Source organism: Silurus aristotelis, assembly GCF_946808225.1.
Source record: "Silurus aristotelis genome assembly, chromosome: 22".
In the NCBI taxonomy this organism is placed as follows: Eukaryota; Metazoa; Chordata; class Actinopteri; order Siluriformes; family Siluridae; genus Silurus; species Silurus aristotelis.
Genome location: NC_139595.1, coordinates 12,105,499 through 12,130,334, shown reverse-complemented (window position 1 = coordinate 12,130,334; position 24,836 = coordinate 12,105,499). Strand labels below are relative to the sequence as shown.

The 24,836-nt window shown below is 35.9% G+C and overlaps 2 protein-coding genes and 1 long non-coding RNA gene across 4 annotated transcripts; 1 reads left to right on the top strand and 2 right to left on the bottom strand.

Annotated features, from left to right (window-relative positions):
* Nucleotides 1-1,464: 1,464 nt before the first annotated feature.
* Nucleotides 1,465-3,706, top strand: LOC310717841. The gene is made up of 2 exons (XR_014530970.1): nucleotides 1,465-1,597; nucleotides 1,669-3,706. It is a non-coding gene; the product is annotated as an uncharacterized lncRNA (long non-coding RNA).
* Nucleotides 2,879-8,205, bottom strand: LOC310717634 (uncharacterized protein). Its single transcript, XM_083525978.1, has 3 exons — nucleotides 7,474-8,205; nucleotides 5,125-5,194; nucleotides 2,879-5,046 (listed from the first exon to the last, which is right to left on the bottom strand). Exons 1-3 carry the CDS (start codon nucleotides 7,726-7,728, stop codon nucleotides 4,205-4,207), a joined length of 1,167 nt encoding a protein of 388 aa, XP_083382104.1. The 5' UTR covers nucleotides 7,729-8,205; the 3' UTR covers nucleotides 2,879-4,204.
* A 2,426-nt stretch (nucleotides 8,206-10,631) lies between these two features.
* tmem71 (transmembrane protein 71) lies at nucleotides 10,632-23,700 on the bottom strand. Of its 2 annotated transcripts, XM_083526094.1 has the most exons (11): nucleotides 23,366-23,700; nucleotides 19,556-19,606; nucleotides 19,377-19,425; nucleotides 15,005-15,214; nucleotides 14,084-14,262; nucleotides 13,825-13,992; nucleotides 12,906-12,975; nucleotides 12,707-12,765; nucleotides 12,391-12,437; nucleotides 12,185-12,224; nucleotides 10,632-11,943 (listed from the first exon to the last, which is right to left on the bottom strand). In XM_083526094.1, the coding sequence occupies exons 2-10, from the start codon at nucleotides 19,584-19,586 to the stop codon at nucleotides 12,201-12,203; spliced, it is 837 nt and encodes a 278-aa protein (XP_083382220.1). In that variant the 5' UTR covers nucleotides 19,587-19,606; nucleotides 23,366-23,700; the 3' UTR covers nucleotides 10,632-11,943; nucleotides 12,185-12,200. The 2 variants fall into 2 exon arrangements, with proteins under 2 accessions (XP_083382220.1, XP_083382219.1); XM_083526093.1 differs by having other exon boundaries at nucleotides 10,632-12,224; nucleotides 23,366-23,699.
* Between the last annotated feature and the right edge of the window lie 1,136 nt (nucleotides 23,701-24,836).

Sequence of the window (24,836 nt, the reverse complement as noted above, 5' to 3'; positions counted from 1 at the left end):
GCCAAACTGAGCTATCGAGGGAGAAGAGCCTTGGTGAGAGAGGTAAAGAAGAACCCAAAGATCACTGTGGCTGAGCTCCAGAGATGCAGTCAGGAGATGGGAGAAAGTTGTAGAAAGTCAACCATCACTGCAGCCCTCCACCAGTCGGGGCTTTATGGCAGAGTGGCCCGACAGAAGCCTCTCCTCAGTGTAAGACACATGAAAGCCTGCATGGAGTTTGCTAAAAAAAAAGATGGTGACTCCAAGATGGTGAGAAATAAGATTCTCTGGTCTGATGAGACCAAGATAGAACTTTTTGGCCTTAATTCTAAGTGGTGTGTGTGTTTGGAGAAAACCAGGCACTGCTCATCACCTGTCCAATACCGTGCCAACAGTGAAGCATGGTGGTGGCAGCATCATGCTGTGGAGGTGTTTTTCAGCTGCAGGGACAGGACAACTGGTTGCCATCGAGGGAAAGATGAATGCGGCCAAATACAGGGATATCCTGGACAAAAACCTTCTCCAGAGTGCTCTGGACCTCAGACTGGGCCGAAGGTTTACCTTCCAACAAGACAATGACCCTAAGCACACAGCTAAAGAGTGGCTTTACAACAACTCCGTGACTTTTCTTGAATGGCTGTATTAGATCAAAAGAGGGCTTCTACTAAATACTGAGCAAAGGGTCTGAATACTTAGGACCATGTGATATTTCAGTTTTTCTTTTTTAATAAATCTGCAACAAGGTCAACAATTCTGTGTTTTTCAGTCAATATGGGGTGCTATGTGTACATTCATGAGGAAAATAAATGAATTTAGATGATTTTAACAAATGGCTGCAATATAACAAAGAGTGAAAAATGTAAAGGGGTCTGAATACTTTCCGTACCAACTGTGTGTGTGTGTGTGTGTGTATTTTTTTTTTTTTTGGAGGGGGGGCAGTAAAATTCAGCCACAGCTTTAAACCCATTTACATGATTTACATAGCAGCTGAACAGTGACCCAAGCGTAGCTTAAAAGCAGTGCAAGAGATTATTTAGGCAAAGTAGTGAATTGTTTGGATTTGTAATTCACCTGATGTGACTCCAGTTGAAAATGACTTTGAACAAAACTCCCACAAACAAGCAGGATCTGAAGACAGACCTGGCATAGGATTAGAAAAAAAAACCCAGCATCATATATTAGCTATTGTTTCCAGTTTAGACAGTTTTTAATTACATTGCTCAAATTACTTTTTGACCCTTAAGTTTCTGTTTTAAAAAGTTTAGCAATTTCTATATCAGTGACTTAATTTTGATATAAATAGCCCCAATAATGAATGCTTCTTTTTGGATATACAGTGGTGTGAAAAAGTGTTTGCCCTCTTCCTGATTTCTTAGTTTTTTGAATGTTTATCACACTTTAACCATTCAGATCATCAAACTAATTTAAATATTAGTAAAAGATAACACAAGTGAACACAACATGCAGTTTTTAAATGGTTTTATTATTGAGAGAAAACAAAATCCAAAACTACATGGCCCTGTGTGGAAAAAGTGTTTGCCCCCCTGTTAAAACTGTCGTTTATCACACCTGAGTTCAATTTCTCTAACCACACCCAGGCCTGATTACTGCCACACCTGTTCACAATCAAGAAATCTCTTAAATAAGACCTGCTTGAAAAAGTAACGTAAACCAATAGAGCCTCAAAAGCTAGACATCATGCCTAGATCCAAAGAAATTCAGAAACAAATGAGAAAGAAAGTAATTGAGATCTATCAGTCTGGAAAAGGTTGTAAAGCCATTTCTAAAGCTTTGGTGTGCCGAGAACCACAGTGAGAGCCATTATTCCCAAATGGCCAAAACATGGAACAGTAGAGAACCTTCCTAGGAGTGGCCGGCCGACCAAAATGACCCCAAGAGCACAGCGACGACTCATCCAAGAGGTCACAAAAGACCCCACAACAACATCCAAACAACTGCAGGCCTCACCTGCCTCAGTGTAGGTCAGTGTTTATGACTCCACCATAAGAAAGAGACTGGGAATAAATGGTCTGCATGGAAGAGTTCCAAGACGAAAACTGCTGCTGAGCAAAAAGAACATAAAGGCTTGTTTCAGTTTTGCCAGAAAACATCTTGATGATCCCCAAGACTTTTGGTAAAATACTCTGTGGACTGACGAGACAAAAGTTTAACTTTTTGGAAGGTGTGTGTCCCATTACGTCTGGCATAAAGTAACACCGCATTTCAGATAAAGAACATCATACCAACAGTAAAACTGTTGCAGTGTGATGGTTTGGGGCTGTTTTGCTGCTTCAGGACCTGGAAGACCTGCTGTAATAAATAGAACCATGAATTCTGCTGTTTACCAAAAAATCCCAAAGGAGCATATCCAGCCATCTGTTCGTGACCTCAAACTGAAGCGAACTTGGGTTCTGCAGCAGGACAATGATCCCAAACACACCAGCAAGTCCACCTCTGAATGGCTAAAGAAAAAAAAAATGATGACTTTGGAGTGGCCTAGTCAAAGTCCTGACCTGAATCCTTTCGGGATACTGTGGCATGACCTTAAAAAGGCGTTTCATGCTCGAAAAACCTCCAATGTGAATTACAATAATTTTGCATAGATGAGTGGACCACAATTCCTCCACAGTGCTGTAACAGACTCATTGCAAGTTATCACAAACGCTTGATTGCAGTTGTTGCTGCTAAGGGCGGCCCAACCAGTTATTAGGTTTAGGGGGCAAACACTTTTTCACACAGGGCCATGTAGTTTTGGATTTTGTTTTCCCTCAATAATAAAAACCTTCATTTAAAATCTGCATGTTATGTTCACTTGTGTTATCTTTTACTAATATTTAATTTAGTTTGATAATCTGAAACATTAAAGTGTGACAAACATGCGAAAGAATAAGAAACCAAGAAGGGGCAAACATTTATTTACACCACTGTATGCAACAAACTAGGTCATTTAAAGGTAAGAGGTTGATTTTCATTGATATCAGTATCAAACTGAAGCAGTGTTAATTCATTATTTCTTTGTCCTGGAATATGTGTCCAATCTTCCCAGCCCCAAAACAACCTCAAAACATTAAGCTACGACCTCCATGTTTGACTGTGGGTGTGAGGAAGTCTGCTAACATCTCTTATGTTCTGTCCTACATAAGTTCTTCTGTTAGAGCCAAAAATATTAAATCTGGGCACATCGGTCCACAGAACGTTCTTCCAATCATTTACAGTCCAATTATTTATTTATTGTTTTGTCATTTACCCAGTTTGCTGCATATAAAGGTTAATTAACATGCATGTGTCTTTTAAAAAAACACAAGACTGTGTTTCCAAACATATGACAGACACTGTATGCTTAGCATGTCAGATGAAAACACAGACTACTTCAGTGTCAATCTAAGAAACCCATATAAAATTTGTATAGCCACAGAAAACAAATATTTTGTGATCAAGGTAATATAACGCATTACTGCAAATAAGAGCCATTTAAATCTCCCTGAGCTCGAACATCTTCAACAGTCTGTAAATCATGAAAACCCACATGCAGTCATGTATTTCTTGTTTGGCTCAATTTCTTACACCCACTGTAAGGAAAAAATATATAAATGACCCAACACATGGAATGGTTTAGCTGAAATAATGTATATTATGTTGTACACAGTTCTGCTTCAGTCATGTTATTCTACCATCCAAAGTTAAATTTAAATGATCAAATGTATGATATTTTCCCTAAAGAAAAACAGCAGTACATAAATAAAAATGAAAAACACTCAATCACTTATAATCGCCAGTGGAATTCACTGTCTTCCTCCTGTTTGTCATAGCTCAGTTCCATAATAATAAAATGTCCTGAACCTAGAAGCTACTGTAATATTTATTTGGCTTACAAGACTATTTCCGAGTAGTATTTCCCCACGTGTATTTCGCTATAATTTCTACAAAATGTCTTCCTGTCTAAAATGTTATTTTGTGTGGAGTAATTATTTAATTTCAAATTACATTTGGTCTTTGTGACTCACACATTGAATACATTTGTATTATAGTTTGTGAAGCATTTTTAGAGTTTTTGAATTCTAAACACTTATTTAATTCATCGGTGTTAATTTGTTTTAATGTCCTCTGCAAAGCATGTGTGGGTACATGTCTATTACTCAGTGTAGTGTTTCATGGAGAGTATATTATAAATACACTAATATATGCACATTAGTGTATAATTTCTGTGGTGTTAGTTGAAATGCTGTTACTCAGGGTGGTGTTTCTTGGTGTGTATTCGTAGGTACTGCTTGCCTGCAAAACGTTTGCCACAGTGTGTACACTCATACGGTCTTTCTCCAGTGTGAACAGTCTGGTGCGCTGTAAGGTGGCCAGACTGAGTAAAGCGCTTGCCACACTGTTCACAGCGATATGGACGCTCACCTGTGTGTATGCGCATGTGTGTGTCTAAGCTCTGTGCTGTGGTGAAGTTCTTGCCACAGATGGAACAGATAAAATGTCTCTTACCAACTCCACCCCCTTGCAAGGAACCACGTCCTCCAAACAACCCCAGCCCGGCCACATTACCCAGTCCAAGCAAGTGCTGTGCAGTATAAAGAGGGGAATTGTGGGCAGTATGCAGTGTCCTTGTGCCATTTCCACCTGAAGAACTGTGGGAGTGTGACAGTGTAGTATGTACTGGGTGTGTTCTCCAGTCCAAAGTAATATTCATGTCAGACACCATAGGCTCCATCTTCATGCACATTTTATCTGGAAATGGACGGTTATGACCGCTGGCATCAGTGTGTATATCAGACAACGAGTGCACATTACTCTGTGTGTTAAAAGAACAGAGAGGTTCATCAGATGCTGTTAGATCCATGCTTGAGTGTTGAGACTCCTCAGTGTGCGAGTGTGTGTCTGCAAGTACGTGTGGAGGTAGGCTCGGGGAGCGTGTGTTGGCGAGAGCGTGTGTAAGGAGGTCATCATTTCCAGAGGCTGTATCTGATCCGACTTTTTGTGACAAAAGTGCTATGACTTTTTCATCTGGAGAATCACGAGTTACCACAGCAACTGTTTCATCATCATCATCGTCATCATCGTCATCATCTTAAAAAGAAAAAAAAAAATTCAAAATTAGAATCTGCTCCATTATTTAACTGGTAAAACATTTTTATTTTTACTCACCAGTTTGTGGCTCCTGACCTTCCTCTTTGACATGCACTGCGACGAGAGCATGCTCCTCTGAATCTCGTGACTGTAAAATAATTGAACACTCATTTAATAAGAATCCACTCGTGCATGTTTTCCTGCTATTCCTTGTGGTTAACCAGACTGTTCTCCAAGAGAGCAAATGGGATGGGATGGGATTGGTTTGGGGCAGGGGGGGCAACAGGCATAGCTAGATGGGGTATTTTAGTCTAGACACCTCCCTGTCATATTTTTTGACCGCTATTTTAATACACTTATACATACACACACATACATATACGTATATATATATAGTCTGCTGTTTTGGTATCAAATAATGTGGAAGCAGTGGAAACTCTGATCGGAGTGGGCCGATCGGAGTGGGCTGCTGATCGGAAGGTTGTGAGCTGCCCCTGCTGGTCTCCAGCTCAGCTGTATCCTGTCTCAGCTGAATGTCCCTTTGGATAAGAAGCATCAGCTAAATGAACAAAATGGAGATATATTAGATACCAAATGGCACATAAATGCTAAACACATTTGAGATTAGACATGAAATGCCTGGAATTTTATTTTTATTATTTTTTATTTTTTCCTAACTTGTCCTCATTTCAAAGCTAACCATATGCAGTGGCCACATGGAGAGAATCTTTTCAAGAGAGATAAGGTGCCACACCATGACAGAAAAAAGATTTGCTTTGTTTTCTGGACATACACATATTGAAGTGACAGTTGATCAAGTACTGATATGAACTACAAACGATTAAAAGAGTATAAAAAATAAAATAAAATTGGGCATAAATGCATTATGTTGCTTAAAAGATAAGTCAAGCAATGTTCCAATTCTCCAGTGATAAGACCCTACATGAGGCACTCTGGACAAGCTTTATGGAAGGCATTTTGGGTAACAAATATTTTGTTACAATTAACATGTCAAACTTATGTAACAATTAGTAAATAAGAACAAGATAAAGTTTTCATACAAAAGAATCTCATTGGCAAATAAAAAACAATCAGCTGTGTAGTTGTAGGTGTGGTTACAAAAGACCTTCTCATTTTCCTCATTTTTCTCGATCCCTTAGTCTTATATACACACAGTTATAAAGGATTACGGTATCCAACAAAAGGCACATATTATAAATGGAGTAATCCCCAATCTCCTCTTTTACTTTATTCGTACACTTGACTAATTCATGTGTGAAATATTGACAAGTCTTTTGGTTGACAAGGATGAGAACCGAGGACAGACTGAAGAATTGTGTAGAAGAACTGAAGAACTACAGTAAATACTGCTTTCTCATCCAGATGTACACAAACTACAAAGCTGATGTGAACAGTGATGCTGATGTTGCCACTGTTTCTTTATTGCATGCAAGTCATGTGTCAAGTGTAAACCACATGCATTTTTTGTCAGGCTGATCACATCACAAGGTGTTTATTATGAATTATTTCCCTCGTTCAACACACCCAGCATGCTTTTTTTTTTTTTATTATGTTCTGTTACAAAGTTGAATTGATTCCTCTCAGTGTTTAAAAATGATACAGGATGGACTATAAAAGAGAGCCTTAAATAAAGAGGACCTTAAATCACTCCCTCAAGCTCACCACATGCAATAGATAAAATAGATGTAAAATCTTTCAGTGGCATCCAGTAGCATCTTACTTACTGAGTTTTTATTATTATTTATACAAGTTTAAATTTACTTTGCTTTTAACAGTATTTGAAACAGTTTTAACTTTTTTGGACAGTCCTGCAAGTTCTGAATCAAATTGATATTTGCCAGGGAACAAACCCACAAATGATTAAAAATGAATAATGCATGTAAGCATGAAGGTTTTAATAACTTCAAAAATGCCAAAACAGTATCACAGTATAAACCTTGTTTTTTAACCAAACAGTAAGCAGTTTTGGCAAAACCTGGGCCAGAGAAGAGGTGAAGTGTCTGGAGCTGTCAGGTGGAAACACTTGTACCATCTTGCCCAGCTGCTACCCTATATACTACTACTACTACTACTAATAATAATAATAATAATAATAATAATAGAACATTTATGACCTAGATAAGGCAACAATATAGTTAATGTGCGACCTAAATATGCATTGTAACTTCCCAGTGTTACTATGGATTCGAGTTGTCCTGTAGGGCAGTTTTGCTTTTGTCTGGCAACCTCGCTCCTTTGTACAGTGCCACCTTGCTATATTTTGTTGCACAGTGGTCCGAGAAGCATGTCATTCAATCCCATTGCTAATGGATCAATTGTTGGGAAAAAATAATAACAAAATCGCTTTGTTTTTCTTTTTGTTCGTTTTTTTTTTTTTTAAATAAATCGAATAGTAACAATTCTCACCTCCCCGCGGTGGCGGCGGCTCATGGCCTCCTGCACGGCCGCGGTCTCGTCGCTATAGCCGCGCGCAGCTACTATTGAGTCGATCAGCTGGAGTTTTCGCCGGAGTTCTTCATTCTCCTTCTGGTGTCGTGAAATCTCCATGTGTAAAACCGCGTAACCGTCATCTACCAGCTCGCAGATTTCCGCCACCGCCGCCCGAGTCAGGGTTTCCATGATGGTCGCGAGTTGTGTGTGAAATGCACGGTAATTCGCCATCCTCCTCGTACACGTTTGTGGCAGATACAGTGACAGGAGATGAAGAAAACCGAACCGCAGTGCGATGAAAGCAAACAGGCGGTTTATGGTTTCAGACTCTCACGTACTAAACTGCTAATTCGTAGGTTTGTCAATTAAATATCAATTCCGCCTTGACTTAATCTCCGATTATATCAAAATAAAAGTCTCCGGCTTGAATTAACTAGAGTCGCCAATGAAATCACTGGCATGAAGCGCGCGTTCCTGCATGCAGGTGTTGAGAAATAGAGCAGAAATGGACATCTTTCAGTAAAACTTGTTACAAACTCCTGTTTACACCTGGTTTATCTAAGAAACATTTGTATTTACTGACTCTGAAACACAATCTGAAATTAAACAACCTGAAGCCTAAACCGTTTAGGAAAAATATAACCAAAACCACACTGAAAAAATGGCAAAGACTATGCAAGATTACTTGCATATATTGGAGAAGCGATCTCTCAGTGGTTAGGACTTGAGTTTCCAGGCCCTTGAGCAAAGCCCTTTACCCTCACTGCACAAATTTTTACCCATATAGAATAAATATAATTGAACCAATGTTTAGGTCTTCTTTTAAAGTTTAATGTCTCTTTTTTTGTTTGTTGAAAAAGATGCTTAGTTAAAAAAACAAAACATTGTGTATATATTTGGACCCAAACACAAGCTGCAGATCATTTTAACATGCAAATTTGGTCATATATCTTATCATTATGTTCACACCTAGTAATTCTTGAGTGATCAGGTCATTGACCACTTGTGATTAAATTTCATACATCATTTGGATTGAAGGAAGGGTGTCTTTAGGCAGAAATATCTCACAAATCTTATCCGATCCAGTATATGTTGAGTTGATGCACAAATTTGACCACCTGGTCGACTAATGAAACATATGAAAATGAGAGCTGAGACTTCAAAAGAAGCTTTGTTTCTGCTTTGGAAGTCTCACTTTTATCTGTTAGCCCAGCAGTGGAGAACTTTACAATTTAGCCCCAAGCAGTCTTCCATTGATTTAATATTTTCCAATAAGGGGAACTTAGTCAAATACCAGTAGGTGGTTTATTATTGCTGCCTGGGTTGCATTAGGACACTTTTGCATTTGTATCACCTCCAAATGGAGTTTTGAGTGATTGGATATATGCAAAGCATTATATCATAGTTCCTAATAATATTTAGACAAGAACCAACCATCAGGTGACACATTTCTTGATAATCATATCTTGGAAAATGTTGATAAATTAATATATAAGTAATTGGATAAATCACAGGGGTAAAGAGGTGCCTTGAAAACCTGCTTAAGCTCAGTGATGAAGTACTGATCACTTATAAATCTAGAAAAATGTTCAGTCAAGGACACAGATGTGAGCCACAAAATAAATGTAGTTTAATAACATCACAATATTTGTGTGGCCAAAGTGCTTATTTTAAAAAGATAAAGCATCTGATTAATCATAATATAGATAGATTATCTTTGATCTCAATCACATTCAAAGTACTGAGCCATACCTAAACACAACGTCTCAACTAATCTGAACAGGGTCAAAAAGATTTATCAATGACTTATTTATATAGTTTTGTTATTTAAATTAAACAATAACAGACAGTACATGTAGAGCTAGTGACTGTATTACTGTACCCTGTAAAGGAAAGTGCAGGACTAACTATAAATAAAACTTTAATAGCACAGCTCTGGTTTGGACTCATTAAAATTACGGTAATGCACTGAGCCTATGGAAATTACAGCAGCATGATTTCAAGTACAGGAATATGCAACATGAAAGGCACTTAATTAATTTTAAGGTTTAATTAATTTAATTAATGAAATGTGTGTGTGTGTGTGTGTGTGTGTGTATTTTTATATATATATATATATATATATATATATATATATATATATATATATATATATATATATATATATATATATATATATATATATATATATCCCACATCAGCTGTGTTGTTGTAGCAAAGTTTTAATTGACCATCCACATTTTTTCTGGTCTCTTACAAGATACAAACAGAAAATACAGGAACTTTGTACACAAGAAAAAAACAAGGCAGTATTTACCGTGACCGCCCTCTGCACGAAGAATTTCTTGAGCTCTTTTAGGGAGACTGTCAAGACGTTTTAACAATACTTCTGGTATACCAGTTTTCTTTCAGCACTTTCCAGAGGTCTTCTTCAGATTTAGGTTTTCTTTCATTTATTTCTCTGTCCAGGTGATCCAATACTAAATATTATAAACTGTAACTAATATTTATTTCTGGATGCTGTGGAGGTCAGTCCATGACTGTTTTTTAGCTGGTTTTTCCCCTTAAATATAATTTTACTGCATTAACAATGTGCTCGGGATCATGGTAAAAAATTAAACCATTCCCAATGATGAGTTAAAACTCAGCCTTCATGATCCCATCAATTCAGACAATGTTGCCAAGACCAATAGAAGAAATGCTACAACAAATTTTGAAAGAACCTCCACCATGTTTCATTGAAGGCTGCAAGCACTTATTCTTCCATCTCTCTCTCTTGCTCTCTCGCTCTCTCCAACTCTTTTTCTAACATATTGTTGACAATTGGATTTAAAAATGTAAATCTTGAAATTGTCACTCTGTTTCACTGATCTTTATTCCATTCTTTGTGAGCTTTGGCATACATCTTAGCCTTTTCATTGTGTTCCCCTTCTAAAAAAAGTGGTTTCTTGGCTGCTACCCTTCCACAAAGACCACTGCTGATCAAGCTTCTTTGGACTGTAGAAGGGTCAACTTGGCATACCTATCAACACTGTCAGATACTGAGCCAGTCCTTGCTGAACTTCCTCCAGTCTCTCAAAGAAGAAACTATAAGAAACGTCTCATTGGATTTTAAAAGTTTCTTTTCTTTCCAATCCTTTTTTGTCCTTGACATTTTTTTGTCCTCTCAATTCTTCAGTTTCCATTTAGGTGCTTGAATACCATCTTGAGTTTGAAGTTTGTTTGCTGATTTCATTTTGTTTGCTGATTAAATTTTCTTGCTTATGCAAAATTATGATTTTATGTCTGTCAAATTAGGTAAACTTTGTGGAATCATGAAATTATGTGATTAAAGGTTGATCTTATTAGCAAGCTTCCAGTGAATAAAACTCATACGTGTGTATGTACTGTTCAAGTATGTCTTACACATAGAAAACTTTTTAACAAGAAATAGTAGACAAATACAGGTGTTAACAATGACATTAATTAGGGTTCCATTACATTTAGGCTTACAAGATCCAGGTTCCTTCTAATGTTCAAGACTAAGGGGAGGTCACACTAAATATTTGCCACTTTAGCCTACAAAATCTAGATTTTTTTACTGCTCTTTAATATTGCATACACATTTCCTGCATTTTCTGTCTAAAATAAAGAGATTAAAATAATTATGTATGGTCATTAATCTAAAGATCTACTTGTGCCTGGCCAAAGGTCTCACAGATATTTCTTAAAAGCCTTTTGCTTTCATTACAGCACGCATTTGCTGTGGCACCATTTTTATAAGATAATGCTATGTCACACATTTATTCCATCCAGAACTACATACATTTCTCACCAATATCTTGTATTGATGACAGGAGAGTCGGACCACTGTTTAAAGTCTTCTCCAACACATCTCAAAGATTCCCAATAGAGTTAAGGTCTGGACTGTATGGTGGCCAATTAAAACATTGCAATTGTGCCACTTTCCAAAATTCTTATAGACAATTTTAAATATTTATTTCAATCTTATAATATAATTATCAATAAGCAGTACTACATTTTCAGTACAGTACCATTCTGAGCTAAAGAAAACTGCAATTTATTTAAACATTTATGACGCTTTTCTTATAAGCCATTTTAGACGCAGATTAACTATTACTATTGCTATGTTTTCGAGCCAATAATAAGCAAATATATTATTGTTGTTGATAATAATAATAATAATAATAATAATAATAATAATATTAATAATATCATCATTATTAACACATAATAAAACAACACTGCATTATAAACAGAGAGAGTGCTCCCTACTAACTGTCCATACTGAGATAATAATTAAAATAGATTATAAATATTATAATATTCTTTTCCACATATATTATAATCTTTTATTTTCCATATTCCATTAAATAGTTTTGAGTTTTAGATGCTCTTTAGACCTGAAGGTTTACTAATTAAAACAAAAATTGTTATTTGGTCTGTACAGTGGGAACTGTTATTAGATGTATAAATATTTTATTGAACACTGATGAGCTTGTTTAAGAGCCCAACCCTAAAATCATTTGAATATTAGGCAGAATACAAAAACAAATGATCACAGACATTAGAAAAAGCGAGACATTTGGGTGTCGTTATGCACATTTGCATGTACTTGAGTTACTTAGGATATGGATTCAATAGTTCACTAAGGTGATTGTGTATATATATATATATATATATGAGTGTCCATTTGTGTTTCATCATTCGTGTCTTGATGTGATATCCTAAAAAAAGGCACAAAGTCTTTGTGAGCACTTCTGGAAAGGGTGTTTCACCACCACTAACAATGTTATTCATATTGAACTTAAAGTCAAACAAAAGCCTAGGTCTATGAATGGTTTCCATATATAAAGGGATCCATATATAAAGGGCATTTTTATATAAACCTACCTCAGTTGTTGTCGAACTTCTGTATGCTGTTCTAGACTTATAGTCACCTGACACAAAAACCAACACACGCACACGCGCACACACACACACACACACACACACACACACACACACACACACACACATTATATTTCAAACATGCATCTCTTTAACAATTAGGAAGCTATTAAAAAAAAAACCCTGTCCCTGTTTTGATCAATTTCAAAATTGTATCTGTTCATGTGCTCTTTACACTTACAACTTCATATAAATCCTACAAATAGTCAACCACTTGTGTCAGTGGACATGTGAACTCAGTATGGACATGTGAACTTACATGTTGATGATATCAGGAAAAGGAAAGCCATTGCCACAGCAATTCCCCCACACACATAACTATTAGGGTATAAAGTAATTGCATTGTTACATTGTTATTGTGTCGGAAACACTTTCAGTGACAAGAAAGAAATATGCCTGTTGTTATTCAGAAAGTTGTTCACTTTCTCTCTTACACATTCCTTCTTTCCTGATCTTACCTGGAGAATATATTCGCACAGAGACACAGTGTTATGAGGAAGACAAGGATGCCTTTCCTAAACACAGCATCTAGAAATAAATTATAAATTATTAATATAATATTAATATAAAAGCCTTTACAAATTAATATCATTATCCTCAAGGGAGGCCTGTATTGACTGGAGCCCATAGGTTCTCATGGGTTCACTGGATGTAAATCTAGAGTCTAATTTGGGCCCTTACACAAGAATTTATAAAAACATTAAGGAAGGAACTGGACAAAATATGCCAGGATTCTATCTTGAATATGTTAAATTTAATTTAATTAAATGCCATGCCAATTTGCATAAGTAGAAACATATGATGTTTTATAGCATTTAATAATCTTAAATCCTAGATTAATATTAGAATAAGTATGTTACCAAAAAAGTTTGAAAAACACCTTAATTCTATTTTCTTGGGTTGAGATAAGTTCAAAGAATTTTGATATTCAAAGCAAAACTTGATGGATGTCTTCAAGACTATAAACTTTGCAAATATGTTTTTGCCAGCACCCAATACTGATACTGAAAAACATGCTAAAATGGTTACATCTAGCTACCATTATTGCTATTCCTCCTACAAATATTATCTTCACCAGATTAGGCTCACATCATCTTGACACCCTGCTACTCAATTGTTTATATATAATTTTTTTTCTACAGCCATTATCCATAAACAATCCATATATAAAATTCTTCTATTATCCATGGTCAAAACATACACATCATAGGTACAACAGCAAATCACTTCAAAATCCCTACATTTATGGCTATGCTTTTATTATTATTATTATTAGTAGTAGTAGTAGTAAAAAAAAAGTTAAATCTTTAACATCTAAATATGTTTGATAGCATTCATGCATATTCTGTACTGTTTACTAGCACATTTTCCTCTCACCTGATGGTGGCTTGGTGTGTGTACAGTAACATTTAGATTGTATCGTGACATCAGTCAGACTATTCAGTGAGGTAGAAGGCAAATCAGGAGCAGAACAATCTTGAAAGAGAGACTCCACCTCTGGTGAAAATATTTCCTCGTTTTTAAGAGGCAGAATTTCTGTGGCATCTGCAACAAATATACACAGGTACAGAATACAAATACAGCATACAACCACTCTGCAATAAAAAGTTTTTTCAAAACTAAATAAAGACCTTACCATATTTAAAACAAACAGAGGTGTCTTGTTCATTGTCACTGCTAACATCCAAACATGATGACAGTTCAGTAGAGAACTTGTTATCTCGACCAAAAATACTTCCACTGAGCAAGGACTGGCTGACGTCAGTCAAGAGGGTGGCAAAAGACCTTTTCGCTTTGCGTCTCCGACGAAAAATTCTAAACATGCAAACATTACAACCAGTGTTCTGTATTTTACATGTGAAAGTGTGCCGATTCAAAAATGTTTTTATTATACGAGGCATCAATTAGTTAAAACTTCATTTTTGTACAAAGTAATTTTGGTTCTTAAATAATTAAATAATTTAGGTTCTTAAATGTTTCACCAATTAACACACACAGCATTGACTGATTTGGAGTTAATTTCACTGAAGTGCTGCAACATAAATAACTTTTTACCCACTTCCTGAAGATCATGTGAAGCTTCACAGCTGACAAAATGTCAATAAATAGAAACATACACACACACCCACACCCACACCCACACACACACACACACACACACACACACACACACACACACACACACATACATGTGCTGATGATGGCCTATTTTCTTCCTCTGCTCACATCCTCACATCAGGGGCTCTACAGTTATATACTTAAGGTTCTGTTTTTGCTGTAGTTGGGACTTGAAAATAGAACTTTACAAACTCGTGTCAATTTCTACTGGGTTAGTGTAAATATATGAGCTTTGCAATGCAAAGCCATCTTTGCTAGGCCCTTGAGCAAGGCCCCTAAACATAACCTTAACCTTAATTTAAAGGTAATTTAGATAAGAATTTGGAAAAAGTTGAAACTTTGAACTAATGGTAAATTATAAGGTTTACAGTCTCTCTTCTTCACTCTGTTTTCTTCTTTATCTGCGTTCACTCACATACAGTTTCTCATTGTTACTGACCGAGCAAGATTTTCTTTGTAGGAAATGTTGGTCTCTGTTGCAGTGAGGGTCAGATTACCCTGGTCGTCTGTAACAACACTGTCTTCTGTCAGTACATAGTAGCCATTTGCAATTAAGCGTGGACTACGACGGCACACATGCACTAAGCCTTTTTCCGGATTGGTGGAGAAACACTCAAAAGATGCATCAGTTAGGAAGGATGTGTCAAAACTGAGGAAGAGAAAAAAGACAAACAAAAGCTCACACACAGACATACAGATATACTAATAACATGTTTAATCAATAACAAGATGTTTCAAAATCATTAATACATTGTACCTCTTTAACAAATAACATGATTTACATTAAATGATTATTTAAAACGTATAATTTTTAATTGTCAATTCAATATCTATCTACATAATGCCCACAACTTTCAGTGCATTTCAGAAAAAAATAATGGCAGTGATAGATATAGGCACTGATGCAGGTAACTGAAAGCTTTTTTTGTCAGGCTTGCACCAAGATCCAAAATGTGTCAGAGAACAGACAAAGGGCAGGCAATTTATGATCAGCATAAAAAGGGTTAGATAATGAGCAAAAACGGAACAACAGAAATGCGATCAAAACCAAAAACTTTAAATAAATGCATTGCTTAATAACAATAAGCATAGTTTATCGTTTGCAATGACAAGTTGGTGTGAGAGTCATATAATACTGTTCATGACTAGTCTAACTTCTACAACAATCTGTGAAGTCTTTGGATAATTGTGCTGGGTGTTTGGTGCTGACTTGTATGAATATCTGCTCACTCCGCCTGAACCATTTGTCCACTGCAGATAAGTCTGTTGGTTGGCATTCCATGGGAACTGGAATTCCTGGTATCCAAGTACACACTTGAGAAGGGGTTAACTTGGCTAAGTGCCAGAGGGAGTTGTGCACATGAAAGAATTCTACCCAGTATTCTTAAGTGCAGAATGTGCATAGGAATCACCATATTTTTGGGTTGGCACTTTCTACTTGTTCATTAGCCTGGGTATGATAACTTGACGTCAGGCTGACATACATACAATAAGAAGTTTTTTCCTTCCAATCATGATGTCTTTAGGGACGCCAAGTCTTATAAATCCATGTTTTGTTCACAACATAGAAACATAGAACATAGAAAAAACTGAATTTAATAGCTGTAACAGATCTCAAAAAAGTTGGAGCAGCAAAAGGCTAAAAAAGAAAATGTTACTAAAAAGAAAAAGCTAGAGGAACATTTGGAACTAATTAGGATAATTGGTCACGGGTAAGTAACATTTTTAAGTAAAAAAAGGCTATCTTAGAGAGGGACACTTGGAAAGACTTAGAATATCTCATCATCTACATACATGACATCATCATCAAGGCAGGTCAAGTCAAGTCAAGTCAAGTCAAGAAGCCTTTATTGTCAATTCAACCATATACAGGTATTCCTCTACATTATACCCCATCGTAAGTCAAAAATATCAACGTTGAAGTGCTATAACTGTGACAGCCTTTCCTGCTTCATGCTGGATATAATTTTCATTTTCTGCTCTAAACTGATGGCTTTTCTCCCCTTTTATACTAGCTAAACCTACTGTATATGTTATACAGTACAATGTGCAAAAGAGATCTTTACACAAGAGTGTACTTATTAGTGTACATAAATACAGTGCTGTGCAAAAACAGCAAGAGCAGCGATTAAGAGGTGTGCAAACAGCATGTAATCAGTATAATATGATTATAATATAATCTGGGTGGTGTTGAAGATATGGATGTGTATGAATTGAAATAAGTATTAAGTGTGTTGAGTTCAGGTTGAACTGTCAGGATATATATATACCGTAATTTCCGGACTATAAAGCGCACCCTTATATAAGTCGCACCCACTGAATTTTACAAATATTTTTATTTTTAACATAAATAAGCCGCACCTGTCTATAAGCCGCAGCTGCTACACTAATGTACTTTACACAGGCTTTAACAAAAGACACGTTACACACGGTGTAACGGGTGAAATATGTTACGCTTCCTTTAGGAGCATAGCGGTATTTTGGGAATAGCATGCCACTGCATTTTTCCGGTATTACTGCATGTGTGCAAAACAAGGATTATGTCTTTATTATTTTCTGATGTCTCATTTCTAATTTTCTTTGACTAACCCTTAACGCTGTTGCCAAGAAAAATAAAAAAGCACGAGTTTTGGAAACCTGTCTGTGCTTATATGATTTCTGTTGCAACTGGAGTTAGCGAGCTCTCCCTTCACCCAGACTCAACACGTTACAACGGCTTGTATCTAAACAGTAGCCGACCAAGTGCGTTTTTTCGTTTCCGTTCGGAAATTTTATTGGTCTAATGGTATGTCGCTCAGTTTTTTGGCTTGAATCTGTGAAACCGGGAAAAACCCAGGAAAAATTCATAAATTAGCCGCTTCATTGTAATGTAACCCGTAATGTTAATAATCTAGATGAAGTGGCTAACAGCATATGTACTATATTCACCTAGCACAGTAGACACCGTTGCCACCATCCGATTAAAAATTGTAAGAGAAAAATACATGGTACAATGCATTGTGGTATAATAGTCATAGGTATAGGAGGAAGACAGTGAACAATGACTTTCTTGGTAGGCTACTGTTTAGATACAAGCCGTGTAACAGACACTGTCTTTCGTTAAAGCCTGTGTAAAGTTCATTAGTTTCAATGTAGGCACTTGCGGCTTATAGACAGGTGCGGCGTATTTATGATCAAAATAAAAATCTTTGTACAATTCAGTGGGTGCGGCTTATATTTAGTGTGTTTGATAGTCCGGAAATTAGGGTAAATAAACAGCAGGTGGAATTTGCGCAGGTTGAACTGTCTTATTTGAGAATGTGCAGTACAGGGACATAAGTACAGGGACACTGTACCCCGCAACATTGTATATCTGCTTCAAATGGGCATTTGGTGCAACCCAGATGAGGATGGGTTCCCTCTTGAGTCTGGTTCCTCTCAAGGTTTCTTCCTTATGCCATTTCGGGGAGTTTTTCCTTGCCACAGTTGCTCATCAGGGACAAACATACTTACAGAGAACATATTTACGTTTAATCACCACATTATCTGTGTAAAGCTGCTTTGAGACAATGTTCATTGTTAAAAGCGCTATACAAATAAAAATGAATTGAATTGAATTGAATAAGTGTTTTAAGACATTTTAGTGTAGAACTTTTGGGACATTACGAAAGTGAAAACGAAAGTGTGGATGTGGAGCGTTTTTAGACAAAACGTAGCCAAAGGAGTCATATGTGAACATGAACCAGAAATGCTGGTTATTCTTTTGGAAACTAATGATGCCATGTCCTTTGGACTAAAGAGGAGACCATCCACCTTGTTATCACTCTTAGCTAAATTTAATGGTATTGGGTACATTAATGCCTATGGAATGGGCACTAGAAAAAGCACTATGAATGCTATAAGGTATATACAGGGTTTGGAGCAACATCCATCCAGATAATGTCTTTTTTAGGGAAGGTCTTGGATATTTTGGCAAGACAAACATAAACCTCATACTTTATCTATTACAATGGCATGGATACGTAGTAGGAGTACAGGTGCTAAACTGGCATGCCTGGAGTTCAGACCGTTCACCAATTTAAAAAGTTGGTGCATTGTAAAACGATAAAAAAAAAGCAAAAGGACTCCCCGGACTGTTTATCATGTAAAATTCTGTATCAAACACAAATAGGACAACAACCTCTCAAAAACTCTACCAACTCATCTCCTCACTTAACAGACACTGGCTGTTTGTTAAAAAAAGAAGAAGAGATGCTACACAATGGTAACCTTAGCCCTGTCCCAACGTTTTTAAGACCTGTTGCAGCCATCTAATTAAAATGTACATTATTTATTCTTTACAATTGTATGTAACATCAGTTTAAACATTTGATATATTTCCCATGTTATATTGTTAATAAAATGTGGTATCAGAAAGGGTTTCGATGTCTGAAAAATCCATTGTTAATCTGACACTGAATTAATGCGGGTACTGAAGATAGCCCTTATGCCCTTATTATAGCCATACATCCAAAGAGTTTTAGACATTCAAAGTAGTTAGAGGTGATGATAATGGCCTTTCTTTACACATCCTCTTCCTAGATCAGCACCAGATTGTATGCACACATCAAAGATTATGTGAAGATTTTCTCCTCTAATGTTTGAGCAATGTGTGTTTGAGTGCTGAAGGGATGAAGCAGACATTTATATCGCACACATTTATATCGTATATATTTATATGTATAAGCAGATATTTATGATATTTAACATACGCATGGGACTGAGAAAGAAACTTTACCCGCTTCCAATTTTGTTTAATTCATTGCTTGAATTAGATAGTATCTGGTTTGTACCTGTAGGATAGCTGATGTTCCTGTGTTTTCTTCGTTTTTATAGGTGAACCTACAACAAACAAAGAAACAAATAAAGCAACAGTGACACTATGTGAGAGAGAGAGAGAGAGAGAGAGAGAGAGAGAGAGAGAGAGAGAGAGAGAGAGAGAGAGAGAGAGAGAGAGGATTATAATACTAACTTGTTATGGTTCCTCTGAAAAATAAATCCATGGCTCCTATAGCAGTACAGCCTGCAAAACACACATGCAAGTTTATCTAACCTTCACATAAAACTCTAGTCATAAGAACATTCTACGCACAAAAACATGCAAATGTCACAGGATGAAATACATTAAAGAGCTACAAGTTTCTGACATTATTAAAACACTTTCCTTTGTTACAATGAAGTGCATTTTTCCTAAACACTATCACTTTTTATACAAATATTGCTCTTTAAGCAGAAAAGGTAGGCTTAATTTACAGTGGCGGTGAGAACTGCAGCTGGATGCAGTTAAGGATTATTTAAATGTGCAAATATAAATAATAGCAACGATTAATTTTAATCTAGTTAAAAATCAATATTTAAAGGAATCATATTAGACCTATTAAATAATTAAAGATAAATTGTTATAATAATAGTGATTGTGTTGTTGTTGCTGTGTCATGATTGGTGAAGTACACTAAATGGAAAAAAGTACTGATTCTTCCAGTTATATGTGGTTCTTCCCCAAACTGTAACCACAAAATTGGAGACACTAAATTGTACAGGATGTATTTGGGTGCAGTAGCATAAAATTTTGAAATAGGAAAACTTGAAATAGGAGACCCAAACCTGTTCCAGAATGACAGTGCCCCTGTACACAAACATAGCAATGTGAAGATATGGTTTACATGGGTTGGAGTGGAAGATCTTGACTACCTCAACTCTACAAAACACACTTCGGATTAACTGAAACGCTGACTGCACCCCAGACCTCCTCACCCTACAGCAGCACCCAACATTACTAATGTCAGTTATCAGAATCACACTGGAGGTTAGTATAACAGCAAATTGGGACTAAATGTGGATTTGGATGTTTAAAAATCTTATGGATTGGTGTCTTTACAGTTTACAACCCCATTTACAAAAATTTGAGACCATGGGTAAATTGTAAATAGAAACAAAATGCTATGATTTGCAAATCTCAGAAATTTGAATTTGATTTACAATAGATTATAGAGAACATAATAAATGTTTAAATGGAGGAAATTGAATGGAAATTAGGAAAAAATAAGTTCATGTTCAAATTGATGCCCGCAAAAAGATGGGATAGGGCCAAGTTTACCAAGTTTGTACCAAGATTGTCTAACACCCCCTCTTTTAATAGCAATCTGTATTCCTACATTGATTTGCCTAAATATGCAAGGCATTGCCTAAAAAAGATCTTGAGTGAAGCATATGCTGCTCTAAAACCTATATATACCTTTTAGCATTGATAATGCTTTTTATCAGATGTAAAAGCTGCCCATTATAGTCTACAGGCACTAATGCACCCCTAAACCAGAGGATGCAGAGATGCAGGCTTTTGAACTGAGCAGTGATAACATGAAAGATATTCTGTCTCCTCTTTAGTCCAGAGGATGTGGCATCAATGGTTTCCAAAAAGAATTTAAAATTCAGTCTGCCCATTTTATATGAGGTTTTGCCAAGAGAAAATAGTAGCATATATAGATGATTTTCAAATATGGTTGTATTTATATAGTAAAGCTTTAACCTGCATTTGTGGATGTCAGGGCAAACTCTGGTCACAGATAGTGATTTCCATTACAGAATCATGCCCATTTTTAATGCAGTGCAGTTTGAGGGCCTGAGCATCGAAGACAAAAACAAATAAAATTATTTTTGCCCTCATCCCTTGCACACAGAGATTTCTCCAGACTCTCAGAATCTTTTCATGATGAGATGCACTATAGATGAGATAATCAGTCTTTCAAATTTATGTTGAGGAACATTGTAGATGAATTTGTTTGCAGACTGGTGAGCCTCTGCCCATCTTCACTTCTGACAAACTCTACCTTTCTAAGATCTACATTTTTTATTTTTTTTATTTTTTTTACCAAAGAAAAAGGCCTGTTACTTACCTTTTCAGCCTTCTGTTGCCCTGTCCCTACTTTTTTTGACATGTTGCAGCAATCAAATTCAAAATGACCAGATTTCTTCCTCAAAATAGCACATTTTCCTAATTTAAACATTTGATGGTTTTTTTTATGTTCTATCATTAATAAAATATGGGTTTATGAGATTTGCAAATCATTGCATTCTGTTTTTCCAATTTAACTTTTATGGAATGGGGTTGTAGACAGAAGAATATATAATTAATTTCAGATGTTCAGAGCTAACTATAAAAGTTGTTGCATTAAAGTTACTAAAACATTAACCTCTTATAACCTAGTTTTGATAAATGGTAAACTTTTACCCAGACTGAGTAGAAGGACCAAACGTAATAAATTATAAAACTTTCTTTTTTCTCTCTCCTTGGAACTAGACATCACTTTTATGCATATAAATAAAAACCATTATGATACAGTTGCTTGGCAGGCTACTAGAAACATATGCTATGTGGCCAAACGTATATGGACACTTGATCATCACACACAAACCATATGTCAGCCTTCATAAAATGGTTGACAAACAGATGAAAGTAGAAAATTGTTTAAAAATGGCTTTAATAGCTCACTAATGCTGGCTGAATGAGCAGACGTTCCAACAACATTCCAAAATCTGGCAGAAAGCCTTTTTTTCAGAGAAGAAAAGAAAAGAAACTTCATAGTATTACCATTGTTTTGGAAAAGGATGTAGAGCAGGTATATAAGAAAGTTGTCAGACATCAACATACTTTTAGTCATATACTATAACTAATAAGTAAAGTAATGTAACTGGACCAACCACTAAATACTTCTGAATCACTTGATAAAATCAATCAATATATGTACAGTAACAGTATGTGTACTATGAAGTATACTGTCTAACTAATTCTACATTACATCATTATTAGATAGTGTTAGAAATTCTCATAGGTTTGTTTGGAGTAAGCAATCAGCCACACAGCAGCATCATTGGCCTCAACACCAAATGATGTCGGTGAGCATTTTACATCTTAAAAAAAAAGAAAATAAAGAAGAAAAAAAAAACAGGAATAAAAGGATGCCTGAAAGAGAGTGAAAACGGGGTCATGTGGGGGCTTGAGAGAACGCGCAAAAAAGCAGGAAATGGGAGGACTAAAAGGGCTTGACAACACTGGAGATGATGCTGGCAAAATGGGAGGAGAATAGACCACTTCCTGTTTTTTTCTGCACTTCCTGGAGACTAGCTCATTGGTTTCAGGGGTTTGATTCTAAAGAGTTCAGCCAATATTGTTTCACTATTTACATCCGCTCCTGTGTGTGTGTGTGTGTGTGTGTGTGTGTGTGTGTGTGTGTGTGTGTGTGTGTGTGTGTGTGTGAACATCTGTCAGTGCTATTAGGACTGCCTGAAAAAAAAAACACGCGTAGTAAAGCAACAAATAAAAAATGTAATGTGCAAATGCTTTAATCACGATTTCAACATTCAAGCAAAATCTTTTTATTGTACACAGGAGTTTGATGCTTCTTTGTCCTTTTGCGATATGATTATTTGAATGCTGTCAGACAGTTATTGTGACAGTTATATGACATGCTTAGAATTTTCTCTGTAGTAAATTTAAACACAAATACAATTTAATAACCAACTGCTAACAAAATAAAATCTCACCAACTGATATATTAATACAATGCTAATCAGCAGAAATGTGGAGATCGCATTGTATCCTGGACTTCAAGAGAGCATCGTTCATTTGCAGTATCTTATAACACTATTTTGTAGTACTTGTAGTAATATAAACTTAATAATACGATAATAAAACAAAACTTAGCTGAGGTCTACAATCTTTACAAAACCCTACATACATACACAAAATAAGACAATAAAACAATATTTGTCAAGTCCAGCTTACCAGTGAAATTAGAGAGACGCTGCAATTCCCACCGACAAATAAGAGAACAACTAGAGGATACTTTAAATTCCGCCAATAGATCCAGCTCTGTTGTATTTTAAAACAAAGTCTGGCTTAACATTACATCAGCAAAAAGGAAGAGGGAAGGGGTTGTCCAGACCCCAAAGTATTTTCAGCGGTCCGGACGGAGAACTTGTAGGCGGGGGAACAACTGGAAGCGCGGTGTTATAATCGCCTGCATTAGTCCAGCCTCCACATTGTATCCAACGGATCGGTTGTTTTTGAATAAATCTTTTTAGTTGACTCCCATGTATTGACTCACATTTTTTGTTCACTTAAGTCCCGCCCATATAAAACACGTAACTGCTTGGACACGCGTGAAGGAGCTTGTTGTTTTGCTGGTTAAAGGGCGGAGCAATAGAATAAAAAATACGTGAAGCATAATTCCATTTTATAAATATGCACTGACAATGACTTTAAACAATAAAAATGAAGGTTGATTACTGATAAATGTAAGCTTTTTTTTTTAGATTCGGGAGCTGACAAAATGCAGATAAATAGCTCTTTTATACTAGGTAAATATAACGTATCATTTGGTAAGCGGAATCAAAAGATTAAAAGTCGAAAAATGAAAAAATATAGAGCTGGAGAAGTTGGATCAATTTCAGTCAGCATGAAAGCATCCTGAGTTATAGAAAAGCTCTTAGTGTTGCTAGATCAGCAAGTCTTTCTACCCTCATAATAGACAACAAGCATAATGATAGATTTTTATTCAGTACTGTGGTTTAATTAATAAATTAACTAGGAATAGAAGCACCGCACTAACAAGCATACCATCAATAGGCACTGACGATTTAATGAACAATTTTAATTATACAATTTTAAATATCAGGCAAAAATATAGACTATTAATTTAAATCCAGACCTTGTATATAGCAATATAAACCTGTTGATAGCAATATTATTTTAACACGCAAACAATCAAAGTTTTACCCCCATACAAGAGAGCAAATTAATTTCATTTTGCAAAATCTATTAATATAGATTAAGAATTAAATTGTCTATTAATACTATTGTTCTAAATCCATTACCTACATGTTTCTTTAAACAGATCATTCCAGAAGCATTTAATAATAAATAAAAACATTTAATTTATATATATGCTTTTCTCTTTATATATGCTGCTTCTGGGTGAAATTATACATAAACATGGGATTCGCTTCCATTGTTATGTGACACACAGTTGTATATTTCAGCAAAGCCAGATGAGAGAGATCAGTTTAAAAAATGTTGAGAAGTGTGTAAAGGACATTAGACAGTGGATTTACGTAGCATCTCTTTTGTACAGCTATATCTGTCATACCCCAGGTGAAAAAGAAGTACTCTTTAATGTATTAAAAATATACTTGAAATTCAGATAGTATATTTATAGCACAATTGTACTCCTAACATGCTTACATCAAGTGTGTTA